At 43.9% G+C, this 18,508-nt stretch overlaps 1 protein-coding gene across 3 annotated transcripts; it reads left to right on the top strand.

The window, feature by feature from the left end:
* Positions 1-490: 490 nt before the first annotated feature.
* On the top strand, positions 491-6,522 carry Rab29 (RAB29, member RAS oncogene family). 3 transcript variants are annotated; one of them, XM_048357063.1, is made up of 6 exons: positions 492-628; positions 3,922-3,993; positions 4,716-4,897; positions 5,821-5,942; positions 6,029-6,052; positions 6,193-6,334. In XM_048357063.1, the coding sequence occupies exons 1-5, from the start codon at positions 505-507 to the stop codon at positions 6,048-6,050; spliced, it is 522 nt and encodes a 173-aa protein (XP_048213020.1). In that variant the 5' UTR covers positions 492-504; the 3' UTR covers positions 6,051-6,052; positions 6,193-6,334. The 3 variants fall into 3 exon arrangements, with proteins under 3 accessions (XP_048213019.1, XP_048213020.1, XP_048213021.1); XM_048357062.1 differs by lacking the exon at positions 6,029-6,052 and having other exon boundaries at positions 491-628; positions 6,193-6,522; XM_048357064.1 differs by lacking the exon at positions 6,029-6,052 and having other exon boundaries at positions 612-628; positions 4,721-4,897; positions 6,193-6,522.
* The last annotated feature ends 11,986 nt before the right edge of the window (positions 6,523-18,508 follow it).

Here is an 18,508-nt window from a genome sequence, read left to right on the forward strand (position 1 = left end):
ATGCCGCTGTACACGCTGGGAAATGTAGTTCTTCGAGCAGTCCAACCGTGACGCCTGGGGAGGAGAAAAAACCTGGAGGGTCGGAGGTTCGCGGGGACCGCTCTGGGCCGGAGAATTAACCCCGCACAGCCCCCCCACCCCCGATGTGGGGACAGCCCCCGTGGTCGGTCCCCGGCTGTGTAATGAGCTTGGCCTGGATTCAGGGGCTGACCGGAACCGCTCGGGGGTGGGGGAAGTCCGGGTGGGCAAAGCTGCGACCGCTGGCTGGTGCGGCCGAGGAGAAGGGGGCGCATCTCCGGGGGCTCGCACTCTCGCCCTGCGCCCCACCCAGGCTGCGGCTGCGTGGGGAGGAAGCGCGCGCCGAGTGAGCGCCAAGTTTCCTTTTTCTGCTTTCTGGTCGGAGCTGCGAGCGGAGCGGGGCGGGGCGGGGTGGAGGGGGGGGGCGGATGTCTTAGGGGTTAAAGAGGGCCGGGAGCTGAAAGGGACGCGGTCCCCTCCGGGACCATGGGCAGCCGCGATCACCTGTTCAAAGTGCTGGTGGTGGGGGACGCGGCGGTGGGCAAGACGTCGCTGGTCCGGCGCTACACCCAGGACAGCTTCAGCAAGCACTACAAGTCCACGGTGGGAGGTGAGGCTCCGCCCGGGGGCGGGGGGGGGGACGCCCCGCGTGGGGTGGGGAGCGGGTCCTGGGTGCCCTCCTGGGGTCGGGAAGTAGGCCAGGTGGCTGGGATCCTGGAGCGACTGATTGATTGCTGCAGGGTGTTGGGTTTGCAGCCTCTCAGGGAAAGTCTTCCCCGGTTCGGTGGGAAGACTTCCCGCGAAGAGAAGAGGTGAAGAAGGGGAGAAGAGAAGCGAGGAGAGGGGGGGTCCGATCTCTCCACTCACCCGGACTGTGTAGGGTGGAGGTTGGGTACCCGGTGGGACCCCTGGTCCTGCCTCCGGCTGGAGACCGCCATCCCTGGGGAAGGATCGGGAGGTTCACGGGGAGGGGGGCGGGGGAGGGTAGATATCCCAGGACCCTAGGTTGTGGGGAGGACGGGGGGGGGGGGGGGGACACAAAACCCCCAGATGCCATCGGCGTACAGCAGCTGTGTGAGTGTTGCCCACTGATGGCTTAAATCAAATACCCTAGGACTTCTCCCCCCGCCTTCCCCCTCAAACTGGGGAGGGGAGGAAGGTAGAGAACACCAAAAGTTAATTCATTGCCCCCCCCCCCACCCTTGTCTGACCTTTGGGCCCAACTGGACTGTTTGGTTTTTTTGTGTGTGTGTGCTTTGTTTTGTTGTCTTCAGAAATAGAAAGGGCTTTTTGTTCATTACAAAGTAGCTAAAAAGAGCTGGCAGTGGAAAGGAGTAATTTAAATTTTTATTTACTCAATTAAAATAAAACATAAAAATAAGAAAAACTTTTTATAAGTTTTCAAGTAAACTTTTCATGAGTAATGTCAGTTTTAGAAATGTGTGCTGATGTTCGTATGAAAGGTTTTTCTTCAATGAATGTTTACTTTGAACTAAAACTTTCTCAGAAGTATTTAGCAAAATTAAGGATTTAATTTCAAAGACTTTCCTGACCACTGCTCCCTATTCTGAAATAGTATGAGAATACTTATTTCATGAATTTGGACAGAATGTGTCCCAATTAGTTTTTACCCATTGTCCTTTGGTAAAGAATATAATTAACTCTTGTTTATTTTCCCTGCAGCTTTTTTTTTTTTTTGGGGGGGGGGTGCTGACACTGGGGACTTTTGCTCAAAGCTAGCAATCTGCCATTTGAGCCACACCTTCCCTACCCTTTCCCTGCTACGTTTATTTCTGCCACAGATATAGAAGAATATTATTTTTAGGCTGGGAATATGGCCTAGTGGCAAGAGTGCTTGCCTCCTATACATGAAGCACCACATATATAGAAAACGGCCAGAAGTGGTGCTGTGGCTCAAGTGGTAGAGCAAAAGTACCTTGAGCAAAAAGAAGCCAGGGACAGTGCTCAGGCCCTGAGTCCAAGGCCCAGGACTGGCAACAAAACAAGAAGAATATTATTTCTAAACTTCAAATTTTCCTCTTATGAAAAGGCTTTCCCCTCCAGAGGGGTCAGTGGCTCACACTAGTAATCCTCTCTTACTGGGGAGGTTGAGACCTGGAGGATCACGTTTCAAAGCCAGTTCTGGATTGAAATAAAGTCTGCAAGACTCCATCCTCCCTATAGTAAAAAATTTTTTAAAAACCGCAAAAAGTAGGGCTGGAGACATAGCTCAAGTGCTAGAGTATTAGCCAAGCAAGTATGAGGCCCCTGTGTTTAAAAAAAAAAGAAAGAAAGCTTTTTTTCCAAGACCATTTATTTATTCAGCCATAATTTATGTACTCTACATAGCTACTTGGTGGTAGCTTCCAGCATAGATAGCTCTTAGGCATCATCCATGTAATAGCCTCTTCCTAGCAATCCTCTGAGGTACCTTTCATTTATTCCATTGCTGCCTGAGATAATTCCTACAGCTTTACTGAGGATGTAGAATTCCCCAGAGTGTGTTTTTCTCAAACTACAATTTGATTAGAAACTAACAGTGAAATTGAATGTGGGAGATACAAAATCTACCACACTTACCTCATTTCCTCCATCTCCCCCAGCATCCCTTCCCTAAGAAAAAACCCCTAAAATATTCCAGAAACTGTTTAATCTGAGAATAGAAGTTGTGTACATAATTACTGCCATCCTCCTGGTCCCGGCCATGGAGACAAATCAACTCATTTGAGAGGAGAGGTAAAGCTCACAAGTCTTTAGAGAAGTATGAATTATCTGTCCCACACTTAATTCACAAGTATGGGTTCATCTCAGCTTATTGAGAGTTTAAAATATATAAATGAGCCAGGTACCAGTGGCTTATACCTGGAGCCCTAGCTACTCAGGAGGCTGGCATCTGAGGATTGAGGTTTCAAGCCAGTCCCGGCAGGAAAGTCTCTGAGACTCTTATCTTTAGTAAGCTACCAAATAAGCCGGAAGTGGAACTGTGGCTCAAGAGGTAGAGTACTAGCCTTGAGCAAAAGATGCTCATGGACAGTGCCCAGGCCCTGAGTTCAAGCCCCAGGACTGGCACAGTAAATAAATAAGCCAGTGGCTCATACCAGTAATCCTAGCAACTCAGGAGGCTAAGAGCTTAGGATCAAAGTTCAAAGTCAAGCCACAGAAGTCAAGTCCATGAGACTTTTCTTTTTTTCTTCTTCTTTTTTTTAATGTTTATCTTTATTTTTTTTATTTTTTTATTTTTATTTTTTGGCCAGTCCTGGGGCTTGGACTCATTTTTTTTTCTTCTTTTTTTTAAATGTTTATCTTTATTTATTTATTTTTTTAAAAAATGTTTTGGCCAGTCCTGGGGCTTGGACTCAGGGCCTGAGCGCTGTCCCTGGCTTCTTTTTGCTCAAGGCTAGCACTCTGCCACTTGAGCCACAGCGCCACTTCTGGCCATTTTCTGTATATGTGGTTCTGGGGAATTGAACCCTGGGCCTCATGTGTATGAGGCAAGCACTCTTGCCACTAGGCCATATCCCCAGCCCCCCATGAGACTCTTAATCTCCAATTAACCATCAAAAAAGCTAGCAGTAGAACTGTGGCTCAAGTAGAAGAGCTCCAGCTAAAGCAAGAAAAGCTCAAGGACAGTGCCCAGGCCCTGACCTGAGTTCAAGCCCTAGGACCAAGTAATTAAGTGAAAACAATCAAATAAATAAATGGAATTAACACGTTACATGTCTTTAGAGTTGTCACTACATATGCTACTTGTGGCTTTTTCTATATATGTGGTGCTGAGGAATTGAACTCAGGGTTTCCTATATACAAGGTAAGCACTCTACCACTAGGCCATATTCCAAGCCCACCCCTGTATTTTTTTTACAATTTAAATTTCATTGAAGTGTAATATATGTATATTTCCAGTGGATTTTGCTCTGAAGGTTCTCCAGTGGTCTGACTCAGAGATGGTGCGGCTCCAACTGTGGGATATTGCAGGTAAAGTGGGAAGGCTGGGTAGAAACAAGAAATACTGATCTAACTAGCAAGTTCTCAGAAATGAATTGGTGCAGCAAAGTTAAACCCCCTACACCCCTTGAAGCTAGAATGATTGACTGCTCAGTAGCATAGAGTTTTGAGATGATCTTTTTATAACTTTTTTGCCCTGAATAGCTTTGGAGGAGTTTCTGTGGGGTTGGAAAGCTTTGTAAGGTGGGAGATTATCCAGACCACAGGTGGATGCTTCCACAGCAGGGGCAGGTGCTTTTTCAACATTCTCAGCAGACCTTGGTGAGAAACAAGATTCCTAGAAAATAAAGACAGTAATAATAGTGAATCTTCATTGTGTGCTGACTGTTCTTCCCAGTATTTCAAATTTATGACTCAATAATCCTGACACACACACAAATCTGTCATGAAAGCTTTTATCTTACTTTACAGATGAGCAATCTGAAGCACTAATAGCCTGCTTGTTAAAGTCACATGGATAATAAATGATAGAGTAGAGGTTTGGACTTGCGCCATCACAGAATCTGACTTAGAGATAATTGTGCTTAATAATCCTTTATGGGATACATAGATAGAAAACCAAGAGGCAGAGGGAAGGATGAGTGGCTCTTTCTACCACATCTAGATACTACCCTGGTAATGAAAGCAGACAACGTGTAGTGAGGTGCTAAGAGTGGTTTTCAGGATCACCTCAAGAACTCTCTTCTCCCCAGGACAGGAGCGCTTCACCTCCATGACACGACTATACTATCGAGATGCCTCTGCTTGTGTTATTATGTTTGATGTCACCAATGCCACTAGCTTCAGTAACAGCCAGAGATGGAAACAGGATCTGGACAGCAAGCTTACACTGCCCAATGGAGAGCTAGTACCCTGCCTGCTCTTGGCCAATAAGGTATGTGGTCAATCTAGGAAAATGATGCCTGGCCTCTATCTAATGGCCAGAGCAAGGAAATCTCATATGCCATCTGATTCTGGGCCTCTGTTTCCCCTTCTTCAAGTTGGCAGAATCTATTCTAACTCCTTTCAGTACCAGGGACTGAATTCAGAGCCTTATATTGGCTAGGCAAGCACTCTTCCACTGAGCTAAATAAATCCCTAACCCCAGTCTCACTCCTTTTGTTGGTGGTGGTGGTAGTAGTCATGGGGCTTGAACTCAGGGCCTGTTGTCCCTGAGCTCTTTTGCTCAAGACTAGCAGTCTACCGCTTTGAGCCACAGCACCACTTCCAGCATTTTGTTAGTTAATTGGAGATAAGAGTCTCGATGGGGACTTTTCTGCCTAGGCTGCCTTCAAACCGAGATCCTCAGATCTCAGCCTCCTGAGTAGCTAGGATTACAGGCCGGAGCCACTAGTGTCCGGCTTCTAAGTCCTTTTAAGAGCTGCCTTTTTTTTTGGGGGGGGGGGGGTGGGGGTTTGCTTGTCCTACCTAGGGCTGAACTCAGAGCCTGGGCGCTGTCCCTGAGCTTCTTTTGTTCAAGGCTAGAGCTTTACCACTTGAGCAATAATGCCACTTCTGGCTGTTGGTTTTTTGTTTTGCCTTTTTTTTGGTGGTTAATTAGAGATAAGACTCACAGATTTTCCTGCCCGAGCTGACTTCAAACCATGATCCTCAGATTTCAGCCTCCTGAGTAGGTAGGATTACAGGCGTGAGCCACTAGAGATCATGACTTTCTTTGGAAAGAATGTTGACTGTAGATTGTAGATGCTGGTAGTTTTAGCCATTGATAGCCTAGTGGGTTTTCCCCATAGGTAGCTGAGCCATGTTCCTCTTCCTAGGAAGCTGATGTTGTTGCCTTTTATGTTTTTTCCTGGTTAGTGTGATCTGTACCCTTGGGCTGTGAGCCGAGACCAGATCGACCGGTTCAGTAAAGAGAATGGTTTCACAGGTTGGACAGAAACATCTGTGAAGGAGAACAAAAATATTAACGAGGCCATGAAGTGAGTAGCTCATGACATCCTTGAGACAGGCACACAGCTTTACCCATCTCCCACTGTAGCCCACGGACCCTCTTATCTTTTCCCAGCTACTGGAATGCCAGCACCTAAAGGTCAGGAATACTGTCTTTTCTCCCATTATAATTGTCAAACAAACTTGTGGCTTTACCAAATGCTGTCTGGCCATAGACAATGTCTACCATTTCTCTTCCTCCATCTAGCTTCTCAGATTTCTTTTTCATTTTCTTTTCAGAGTCCTCATTGAAAAGATGATGAACAATTCCAGAGAAGATACTATGTCATTGTCCACCCAAGGGAGCTACATCAATCTAAAAACCAAATCCTCCTCCAGTTGGACCTGCTGCTAGTAGCGTTTGACTCATGTTGCATCCCAGGTGTAGGAGGGTGTTTTCATCATTCCTGTTGGTTGCCCACCCGGCATAATTTTGTCTGTGTGTATCCTGGTCCTGTGGCTTGAACTCAGGGCCTGGGTGCTGTCCCTGAGCCTCCTTGTGCTCAAGACTAGCGCTCCAACACTTGAGGCACAGCACCATTTCTGGCTTTTTCTGAGTAGTTTCTGAGTATCGTGGACTTTTCTGCCTGGGCTGGCTTCAAACCCTAATCCTCAAATCTAAGCTTCCTTGGTAGCTAGGATTACAGGCATGAGCCACTGGCACCCCGCTGCATAAAAATTTTTATTGAGAACATTTAAACTGTCTCTTGCCAGCTGGCCAGGAAGGAGGTTTGTTGTGACTTCAGAAAAGATCTCTGGGATCCATGTGCTTTTCTCTGGATGTTGGCTCTGACTTGCAATGGCCTGTGTGGCCTACTCAACACCTTCGAAGAAAGAATAACCATCTCATCCCTCAATCTGTGATCTGAAATTTTATGAAAAAGGATACTAAATCAGCATCAGTATTTTACAATTATAAATCTCAAAGGTATGTGGTGGTACACACCTTTAATCCCAGCACTCAGGAAGCTGAGGAAGTAGCACTGTGAGTCTGAGGTTAGCCTGGACTGGCTTTGAGTTGAAATCTTTAGATCTCAGCCTCCTGGATAGCTAGGATTATAGGCCTGGATTGTTTTATTTTTTGAGATGAAGTCTTGCAATGTAATGTAGCTCAGGCTGGCCTTGAACTGGCAAACTTCTTGCCTTAGACTCCTGAGTGCTAGAATTACAAGTGTGTATCACCAAATCTAGCCAAAGCTTGGCTATTCTTAAAGCCAAGACAAAAGAAATTTTGTTATGACTAGAAAAAAAAAATTTTTTTTTTGGCCAGTCCTGGGCCTTGGACTCAGGGCCTGAGCACTGTCCCTGGCTTCTTTTTGCTCAAGGCTAGCACTCTGCCACATGAGCCACAGCGCCACTTCTGGCTGTTTTCTATATATGTGGTGCTGAGGAATCGAACCCAGGGCTTCATGTATATGAGGCAAGCACTCTTGCCACTAGGCCATAGTCCCAGCCCCATGACTAGAAATTTTGAAAACACAATGACTTCTGGTTTACCACCAAAAGCCCAAACCCACAGATCTCCGATCTTCTCTATCTACATTCCATAATAAAATATTTAAATTCCAAGTCTAAGTTGGTGCCAGTGGCTCACGTATGTAATCCTAGCTGAGATCTGAGGACCACCATTCAAAGCCAGCCTGGGCAAGAAAAGTCTGTGGGACTCTTAACGTCCAACCATAAAGAATCTGAAAGCAATGGTCCATGAGGAATTCGGGAAAATACATCTGATTTCATATACCTCTCACTCTGAAGTTGTGATAATGCTATATACCAAAGGGAAAAATATGCTGAAAAAACAAGAAAATTATTTTTTTTCCAGATAGGGTGTCACTTACATAGCTTAGACTGGCATGAAATTCATGATTCTCCTGCCTTGGCCATCTGAGTGCTAAGATTACAGGTGTGTCTCATCATACCCAGTTTGGACTGATGTCTTGATGCATATGGCTGTAAATAATAGCAATTGGCTTGGTGCCCTGGAATAAATCTGCTTCTTGTAGCTTTAAAATAAGTGAAGGAAGAGGTTGTTAGGACTTAATGCAGCTAAGCAATTGTGAACACTATGGGTAAGTAACACTTAACAGCTACAGGAAGCAAAGATATGCAGGTCTTGGCCTGGTGATGGAGAATGGATAGACAGAAAATCATTAGCCAATTTAAGTGCTAAATTAGGAAGTGTTCTTAATATGACATCATTTCTAGACAGTTCAATTTGTTAAATTCTCGCTCAGATGGTAATTTACAACCAACCTAAAGTTATCAATACTCGTACTAAACTCAGAGGCCTGAAGTTCTTGGATAAACCGGTGGTTCCAAAACTGGCTCCGAGTTGGCATTTTTCTCATCTTTTTTTCTTTTTTCTTGTCGTTTATGGGGCTTGGGCTCAGGACCTGGGTGCTTCCCCTGAGCTTTTTTGCTCAAGTCTAGTGTTCTACCACTTTAAGCCCTAGTACCACTGCTGGTTTTCTGGTGGTTAATTGGAGCTAAGAGTCCCACAGGCCAATATCCTCAGATCTCAGCCTCCTGGGTAGCTAGGATTACAGGTGTGAGCCACCACTATCTGGTTGACATTTTTCTCATCTTTTACGGCTTTTTATTTTCCTGCTCCTATCCCAAGCTTACTGAATAATCAAAATCTTCAGAAGTGAGGCTCCCAAAAAGCTTCCTGGGTGATTCTGATCTACTGGGTTGGAAACTATTTCTGGAGAACTTGGCAAAGATAGAGACAGGGTCTTTTCTAAGTAAGGCATCCTGGACTTAACGATCTTCACTCTCCAGTGATTCCGGTACATACTAGACTGAAAACCACTCTCCAAAGAAAGTGTTCAGAAACTGATAATGGTGCACACACCTATAATCCCAACATTTGGGAGGCTTAGGTAGGAAGGTCATGAGTTTAAGGGCCAACCTGATCTGAATAGCAAGTCAGGATCTCAAAGAGATAGAGAGAGGGAGTTGGGGGGAGGGGGAAAGAACAAACAGAAAAGCCAAAATCCAACTATCAGAGGGAGAAGGGAGAACACCTTTTTGGTTGGTTGCTTGCTTGCTTGTTTGCTTGCTTGGTGGTCAGTGTCTTGAGACATGGTCTGATGAGGTAGACCAGTCTGGCCTGGAACTTACAGTCCTTTTGCCTTGGCTTCTAGTGTGCTATGATCACAGGTATGCACTACCATGCTCACTTGTTTTTTTTGTTTTTTAAATGCCAGTTGTTATGACTAGCTCATTCTTTTATGACTTTGAAATTCTCTTGTGTTACCATTTTCAGGTAGGGCTCTGATTATAGTGATTCTGAAAGTAGTGGAGTAACAAATTCCATTTATGTAAAAAGAAAATTGATTTTTATTCACTGATTTGGCCCTCTGCAAAATCATAAGTGAATGAGAGCTAGGTCTTATATTCATGGTACTGAATTGTTAGGACCTTTAGTTGTAAGCCAATAGAGTATTGTGGAAATGGACTTTCTTTTTTAAAATACTTCATTTTTTAAAGGAAAGGAAGCATTCTGTTTGTTAATGTCCTAGCACTAACTTCTAAGGACCGTTTCCTGTGTAGTACTTGATGGTATACCCCAAAACTGGAGATATGGCTGTTTAAAAAGTGTGCATGCTTTCCTTTCCTGTCTTTTAAGCATTGCAAGTGGCTGGCCTGCCAACACTGCTGGATTTTGTCTCCCAACTGCTGATTATAGGCCTGAGCCTCATTGAAGAAGGTACTGAAATAGAACTAATTCTTCTCTTTGCTCCTGTCCATAAAGAGGAGGAAAACAATTGATATGAGAAGCAAAAAAGGGTGCTGGAACTCATGCCTATAATTTTACTTACTCAGGAGGCTGAGATTTGAGAATAGTGCTTCAAAGCCAGCCCTAGGTAGACAAGTCCAAGAGACCCTTCTCTCCAATTAACTAGGAAATGGAGGTGCTTTTCATGTGGCAGAGCACCAGCTCGGGGGGGGGGGGGGTGAGCATAAGCCCCAAAAGCATGTGTGCGTGTGTTTGCACGTGCACACACACACACACAAATACTTTGTAGAATATTCTGAGAAACCCAATGAAGAGTTGGAGACAGAACTGTGGATTAGTGACATGCCTAGTCTTTACCCTTTAAACTGAATAGCAAAGTGACCAACCAAATAGGCAGGGAAATAGGATCACCGGGCAGGAAAAGTCTGCAGTGATGATTAGCTCTTTATCATAACTGATTAGCCAAAATTACTCTAAGATGATTTCCCTAATGTACTCTGCCTAGCTGCTGCTGGGTATAATTGGTCCATCCCCACCCCCCACCCCCAGTTGTGCTCAGATTATTCTTTAGGTCTGTCTTATGTCTTCAAGACATTTCCCAGTCTCCCATGAGGCTTTTCTCTTGCCTGCTATTATCCTTTGGTATTCAGTGGCTTGTGCTTGACATGATCTAAGGCTATGGAAAGAGGATGTAAAAAATATTTATGGAATTCTGTAAACCCCAATGACTAAATTATCCAGGAAACAAACCTCAGTGCCCTTTTCCCCTCCACCCATCTTGGATTACTGTGTGTTAGAAGATTTCTCCTGCGAGTTAAGTAATTCTACTGCTACTAATCCTCAAATAATTCCCAAAGCTGAAGGTTGGAATGGGTCACAAGTCATAGCAAATGTTCTATGTTGGAAAAATTCTGCATGTAGTGTGTGTGTTTGTGTGTGTGTGTGTGTGTGTGTGTGTGTGTGTGTGCTCGTGCATGCACATGTGCTTGTGCTGGTAGTAGGACTTGAATTTAGTCAGGGAGCTGTCCCTTAACTTTCTCAATAAAGGCTAATGTTCTTATCACTTGACCCATACCACCACGAGTTTTGGTGGTTAATTGGAGGTACGAGTCACAGACCTTCCTGTGCAGGCTGGCCTTCAAACTGTGATCTTTGGATCTCGGGCTCTAGAGTAAGTAGAATTACTACAGGCATGAACAACTAGCTTCTCACTTCTAGCTTTTTGGTGATTAACTGGAGATAAGTCTCTTAGATTTGTCTGCCCAGGTAGCTTAAACTGTGATCCTCAGATCTCAGACTCCTGAGTAGCTAGGACTACAAATGAGCCACCAACATCCAATTTCTACATGTTTTGTTGTCAGTTATAGGGCTTGAACTCAGGGCCTGGGCGCTGTCCCTGAGCCTCTTTGTGCTCAAGGCTAGCACTACCACTTGAGCCACAGCGCTGCTTCTGGTTTTTGAGTGGTTAATTGGAGATAAGAGTCTCAAAAAGACTTTTCAACCTGGGCTGGCTTTGAACCACAGTCCTCATATCTCAGCCTTCTGAGTAGCTAGGATAACAGATATGAGCCACCGGTGCCTGTCTCTACATGTATTTTTGACTTGATCATAATTACCAGAGATTGAAGAATATATCTATGACTTTGTTAGGAAAAACCCCACTTTCTTTTAGTTTTCAAGTATAATCTGAACTTTTTCAAGTTTTACCTGGAGAATTTCAGTGTAACATAATGGTATAATGGCATCATTTCTATGTTAAGGTTCCTCAAGGGATATGAGCCAATAAGAGAAAAGAAAATATAGAGAGTCATAAATATATAGATGCATGTATGTATGTATACGTATTGTAAGGAATTGTCTCACATGAATAGACACCAGCAAATCCAAATTTCAGCAGAGCTGATGTCCCAGTTTGAGTTCTGAAGTCCAAGAGAATGGAAGTGCCAATAGTCTAGCTCGAAGCCTATTAGGGAGGATGAATTCTTTCTTACTGAAGAGAAAGGAAGTCTTGTTCTTTCTACTCAGGGGAGAAAGAACTGGCTGGATAAGGCCCAATCACATTATGGAGGGCAATCTGCTTTACACAGTCCACCAAGTCAAATGTTAATCTCATCCCTAAACATCCTTACAGAAAGTCAGAAAATAATATCTGAGTATCCTGTAACTTAGCCAAGTTGACATAAAATTGACTATTGCATCCTCTTAGCAGTACTGAGTGGTGAGTACTGACTGGTTTAATACATTTCTTTTTTTGTGCCAGTGGTGGGTTTGAACTCAGGGTCTGGATATTGTCCCTTAGGATTTTTTTTCCTCTCTAGGCTAGCACTCTGCCACTTGAGCCACAGCTCTACTTCCAGCTTTTTGGTGGTTAATGGAGATAAGAGTCTCATGGGCCTTCCTGTACAAGTTGACTTTGAACCTTTATCCTCAGATCTTAGCCTGAGTAGCTAGGGTTATAGGCATAAACCTCTAGCACCTGGCCTAATACCTTTCCTTAACAATCTAATTTGATTCACACTCAAATTAAAATTCATTTCATTAAGAACTCATTATGTGGGCTGGGGATATGGCCTAGTGGCAAGAGTGCTTGCCTCATATACATGAAGCCCTGGGTTCAACCCCCCCAGCACCACCTATACAGAAAATGGCCAGAAGTAGCACTGTGGCTCAAGTGGCAGGGTGCTAGCCTTGAGCAAAAAGAAGCCAGGGACAGTGCTCAGGCCCTGAGTCCAAGCCCCAGGACTGGCAAAAAAAAAAAAAAAAAAACCCAAACCAATTCATTATGTGTTAACGGGGATGAAGTGAAGTGGAAAAAGTAGATAAGAAGGTGGAGTTAAGACTTATCATGATATGAGTCCAAAGAAAGCATTGGATGCCAGTATCTAATTCTGTATAGAGCTCTTCCCTCAGATTTTCATGTTGTATATGCCTCTTATATCTGAAATAAGAAAGCAAATAGTTCTTCCTCTTTTATGTTAAGGGGAACAAATGTCTCAAAATCTGACTGACTGAAAGGAAGCTATTTGCATTTGTAATAAAGCCAAGATGTAACCACACGTCTTTTCATTCCCCGACTCCATTCTGTCAGGTTTCTGGGAAACATTTGGCCTTGAGAACCCATTTTTAGAAAATAAGCCCAGACATTTAGAAAAATAGAACTGAACCCTCTGGGGTTTTAAACTCTTGGTTTGTGTTAGATAGCTTTTAAAAACATGTAGAGTAGAGACATGTGATTAAATTTGGGTCCAAATTGGGTGCTGCCTAAGTAGTACACAGTGCAGAATGTCTTACACGATGTTTAGTTGACAAATTGTACTTACAAAGGTAAGTCACCAAGTGCAGTGATGATTGTTGCTTTTTAAATATCAGTTCTCTTGTTTGCAAATTTGGGGATCGGAGCAGCCATGACGGTAGCTAATGTTAATCAAAGTGTTTGCTATAAACTACATATTCTCTTAAGATTTTTTTTTTTTTTTTGCCAGTCCTGGGGCTTGGACTCAGGGCTTGAGCACTGTCCCTGGCTTCTTTTTGCTCAAGGCTAGCACTTCTGGCCGTTTTCTGTATATGTGGTGCTGGAGAATTGAGCCCAGGGCTTCATGTATAGGAGGCAAGCACTCTTGCCACTAGGCCATATTCCCAGCCAAGATTATTATTTTTTACTGTAAAATTGAGAGAGAGAGATAGAGAGATAGAAATAGAGAGAGCTGGTACTGAGGCATGAACTCAGGACCTAAATACTATCCCTTAGCTTTTTCACTCAAGGCTGGCCAGCTCAACCACTTGAGCCACTTTTGGCTTTTTGGGTGGTTAATTAGAGATAACGGTCCCTTGGATTTCCTTGCCTACTCTGGGTTTGAACTACAATACTCAGAGTTCAGCCTCCTGAGTAGCTAGGATTACAGCCATGAGGCACTGGTACCCAGACTAAGATTATTTTTATTTTCCTAATAACCCTGTGATATAAATAGATGAGAAAACAGGCTTTTCTGGAGGTTAAACAATTGCACGTGCTCAACCAAGGTCAGTTTTCCTAACTCCGGATCACTTGACTAAGTGGATTTTGAAACATGATAGTCTGTTGTTGTGCTGGGAATAGGGCTTGAACTCAGGGCCCCCATATTTGCTTGGCTTTTTTTTGCTCATAGCTGGTGCACTGCCACTTGAGCCACCCCTCCATTCTGGCTTTTTTGCTGTTTAACTGGAGATAGACTCTCTCAGACATTGTCTGGGCTAGCTTCATAAACTGTGATCCTCAGATCTCAGCCTCCTGAGTAGCTGGGATTACAAGTGTGAGCCACTAACCTGGCTAAAATGTATGAATCGTTTTTATTTTTTCTTCCCTCACCTTTGTTTGCTTACTTGGTTCTTAGTGATATTTCTCTTTGTTTCTGTGTGTGTGCCTATGTACAGAGGTGTGCATGCTGGGAAGTGAAGCTAGGGCTTTATACATGCTAGGCACGCTCTCTGCTATTGACCAGCATTCCAAACCCTTTCTTGGTGATTTTTAAAGAGCTCTTAGTATATTAAGGATATTAATCCTTTTGTTAGTTGGATCACAAATGCTTTCTCCAATTCATGGAGGGATTTTTTTTCTGCCAATCCTGGGGCTTGAACTCAGGGCCTGAGCACTATCCCTGAGCTTCTTTTTGTTCACTCTATGAATGAGCCACAGCACCACTTCCAGCCTTTTCTGCTTATGTGATACTACGGAATTGAACCCAGGGCTTCATGCATGCTAGGTGAGCACTCTACCACTAAGCCACATTCCCAGCCCTTATGGAGGGATTTTAAGCAGATTAATTCGTGATTTGTGCATGGAGAGTCTCTTGTGGCAACTTAAATGCCAGTTTTCAAAATTTAGATAGTATTATGGACTTACTGCAAAATTGAGTATGGAAAAGACATGAGGACTGTGCTTTAGGAATTTAGTGTTGTCTGATGTACCTACCACAGAATACAGAAAAAAGAGAGAGGAATAAAAGGCTATTACATCGGCTTAAACATGAGTGATGGCACTAGGTACCAGTGGCTCACACCTGTAATTCTTACTACTCAGGAGGCTGAATAGTCAATATCTCAAGGATCAAGGTTCAGAGCCAGCCCATGCAGACAAATCAGAGAGGCTCTTATTTCTAATTAGACAGAAAAGGAAATGGAATCCATATCTCAAACAATATCTGCACCCCCATGTTCTTGCAGTGTTATTCACAAAAGCTGAGAAATGCACCTGGCCACTGATGGGTCACACCTGTAATCCTAGCTACTCACCTGGGCAGGAAAGTCTCTGACACTCTTATCTCCAATTAAACACCAAAATAACTGAAAATAAAGGTGTGGCTCAATTGGTAGAGTGCTAGCCTTGAGCAAAGGAGTTCAGGGATAGCGCCCAGGTCCTGAGTTCAAGCCCCAGGACCAGCACATCCACACGAAAAAAAGAAATGGAATGAACCTAAGTGTCCATCAATAGATGAATGGATAAAGAAAATATATCTATAATAATGGAGTATTCTTCAACTTTATTTTTTGCCAGTCCTGGGGCTTGAACTCAGGGCCTGAGCACTGTCCCTGGCTTCTTTTTGCTCAAGGCTAGCACTCTGCCACTTGAGCTACAGTGCTACTTTTGGCTCTTTCTGTATATGTGGTGCTGAGGAGTGGAACCCAGGGTTTCATGCATGCTAACCAAGCACTCTACCACTAAGCCCATTCCCAGCCCTATTCAACTTTTTTTTTTTAAATAAAAGAAATCCCTCTAATTGCAATAATGTAAAGGAAATTGGAGGGCATTATACTAAGTGAAATAAACTAGACACAGAAAGACAAATACTAAACTGGACAGCCTTGCATCATGGATGTAAACCTAATTACTAAGGAGGCTGCTGTGGATCACAGCTTGAAGCTAGTCCTGGGAAGGAAAGTCCATGAGACTCTTGTCTTCGACTAACCAGCAAAAAGCTGCAAGTGAGCCTGTGGCAGTGGTTCATGCCTGGAATCCTAGTTACTCAGGAGACTGAGATCTGGGGATCCTGATCTGAAGCCAGTTCAGGCAAAACCCCGTGAAGCTCTTACCTCCAATTAACCACTCAAAAACCAGAAGTGCTGTGGCTCAAAGTAAAATAGCTCAGGGACAGGGCCCAGAGGGATTCAAGCCCCATGACAGAAAAAAAAAAAAAAAAAAAAGCTAAAAGTGGAGTTGTCACAAGTGGTAGAATACCAGCCCTGAGGTGGCGGGTGGGGGGGGGGGGTAGGGGGAACACTAAGGAAAGTGCCCAGCATGAATTCAAGTGCTAGTAAGACATTGGGGGGTGTGGGGGGGAGCAAATACTACATGATCTCGCTAATATGTAGAATATTAAAAAAGTTAAATTCATAGAAAAAAAAGAGTAGGAAGAGATGAGGAAATGAGGATCAAATGGAACAAACCATTAGTGTGTATTAGAGACCTAATGCACAGAATGGTGACTGTAGTTACTGTGTTTTGTATACTTGAAATTTGCTAAATGAGTAGGTGTTAAGCATTCTCTGCACACCAAACGGAAAGATAACCATACAAGGACATCATATTAATTACATATTAATATTCATATATATTAATTAGTTTGTGGTAATCATTTCATATGTACAACTTAAATGTGCACAATTCTCATTGATTATATACCTCATTAAATCTGAGGAGAAGGAAATGCTATTGTTGGCAGAGTTGGGGGAGTCAGGAAAAGAAAAGAATGTGCAAAGGAAGATAATGGGTTCCGCACAGACAAATTGAGCTTGTGGGCATTCAAGTGGAAATGTGTGCCAGGCAGTTAGGGAGTACTGAGCTGGAACCCACAAACAGGCAGAGGCTGGCACTCATTGGGGGGTTGAGATGGGATTACACCTCTGCTGGTCTGGGTGGGGACAAATTCTCCTAAGGAGAGTTAGGAGGCTGTGGGAAGAGGCAATAACTTGGCCATTCCAATGCTACATATTTTGACTGTCCTGCTATCACTGTTTTCTCCCCATCTGTTGGGTTTGGTCAGAGTCAAGAGATGTTTGTGTTCTGCTGGAGGACTAAATCTGCTCTTGGAGTTTGGGGGTTTCCTGTCATGGAAACAATGAGATCCCAACCACACTGCTTCCCAGTCTACAAACTGCTTTCACAAATGATCCTAATTTCTTTTTCCTTTTATGTGCCAGTCCTGGGGCTTGAACTCGGCCTGGGCACTGTCCCTGAGCCTCTTTGTGCTCAAGGCTAGTGCTCTACCACTTGAGCCATAGCACCACTTCCAGCTTTTTCTGTTTATGTGGTTATAAGGACTGAAACCCAGGGCTTCATGCATGGTAAAGAAGCACTCTACCACTAAGCCACATCCCAGCTTCCCCCCGCCCCCATTTTCTTTTCTTACTATTATTCTATAGATTTTATTGGTGTCCAGCAATCTTGGCTTTTTGTCAAGTTGCACATTTGTACTGTTTTAGCAGCAGAAAGAAACTTATCTTTTTTGGGGGTGGGGGGCGGAGTACTGGAGTTTGAATTAAGCCATATCTCCATCCCTGCTTTTTGCTGTTTTGGAGACGGAGAAACGCAAACTTTTCTACCTGGATTGGCCTCAGCTGTGGTCTTCCAGATCTCAGACTCCTGAAGCTGGGATTATTGGCATGAACTACTGGCATCTAATTTTAAAACTTAGCTTTTAGTGTTCTTCAGAGTAGAGTGAAGGATGGAAGTCTAGAATTTTGGAGCAAATATAATTAAAGACAAAGGAGCAGCCTCCTTAACCATCAGCTTATTCTCAAGCTAGTAACTCAGCCCCTAGACTGCAAGACACTAACCAAAGACACACAGCCCTTCTATCCCATTGTATGGCTTTTGTTTGTTTTGTCAGTCATGGGACTTGAACTCAAGGCCTAAGCACTGTCCCAAAACTAGCACTCTACTTGGTGTCAAAGCACCACTTCCAGTTTTCTGGTGGTTATTTGGAGATAACACACACACTTTCCTGCCCTGGCTGGCTTTGAATTGTGATCCCAGATCTTAGCCTCCTAAGTAGCTCGGAGTAAAGGCAGGAGCCACTGGTACCCAGCCCCACTGTGTTTTTTATACAGGTGGGACACAGGGTCAGAAGGCTGGAGACCAGCCTGGGAAAAGTTAGGGTGAGACTCTAGAAGGAGGGAAAAAAAAAAAGACTGGGAGTGTGGCTCTAATGGTAGAGCGCCTGCCTACAAACTCAAGGCCCTGAATTCATAAAAAAAATTCCGGATGGTGAGGAAGGAACTAAGGAGGAAGAGAAGGGGGAGGAGGAAGAAGACAACCACTAAAGATACTCTGCATGTGAGTACTAAATTATTTTTTAAATAAAGCTCCCAGCTGCTAAATCTGGTATTTGAAGAAAATGAGTATTTACTGAGAGTATGGCAGAATCATCAGTCTTGTGATCCCAGCAATGTCAGCTTTCCAGATTTTTTTCTTTTTGTGTGTTTGTGCGGTTCTTCAACTAGAGTGCATGCTAAGCACACACTGGACCACTGAGTTACAGCCCCACTTTTACTGTCTTCAACATATGTGCAAGAAGGAAATGGCTGATTCAGAGAATATAACTAAAATCATATGGGAAACTAAGCAAGCTGGTTTAAAAGGCAATTAAGGAGCTGGGAATGTGGTTTAGTGGTAGAGTACTTGCCTAGCATGCATGAAGTCCTGGGTTCGATTCTTCAGCACCACATAAACAGAAAAAGCCACAAGTGGCAGAGTGCTAGCCTTGAGCACAGAGAGGCTTAAGGACAGTGCCCAGGCCCTGAATTCAAGCCCCAGGACCGGCAAAAAAAAAAAAAAAAAAG

The sequence above is a fragment of the Perognathus longimembris genome, chromosome 11 (genome assembly GCF_023159225.1).
Source record: "Perognathus longimembris pacificus isolate PPM17 chromosome 11, ASM2315922v1, whole genome shotgun sequence".
Lineage (NCBI taxonomy): Eukaryota > Metazoa > Chordata > Mammalia > Rodentia > Heteromyidae > Perognathus > Perognathus longimembris.

Bases quoted from the DNA above. Each gene is read 5' to 3' on its own strand.
- Rab29 (XM_048357062.1), top strand. From the start codon at position 505: ATGGGCAGCCGCGATCACCTGTTCAAAGTGCTGGTGGTGGGGGACGCG. The intron at 3,994-4,715 runs GTAAAGTGGGAA...TCTTCTCCCCAG, and splicing joins CCAACTGTGGGATATTGCAG to GACAGGAGCGCTTCACCTCC. The intron at 4,898-5,820 runs GTATGTGGTCAA...TTTCCTGGTTAG, and splicing joins GCCTGCTCTTGGCCAATAAG to TGTGATCTGTACCCTTGGGC.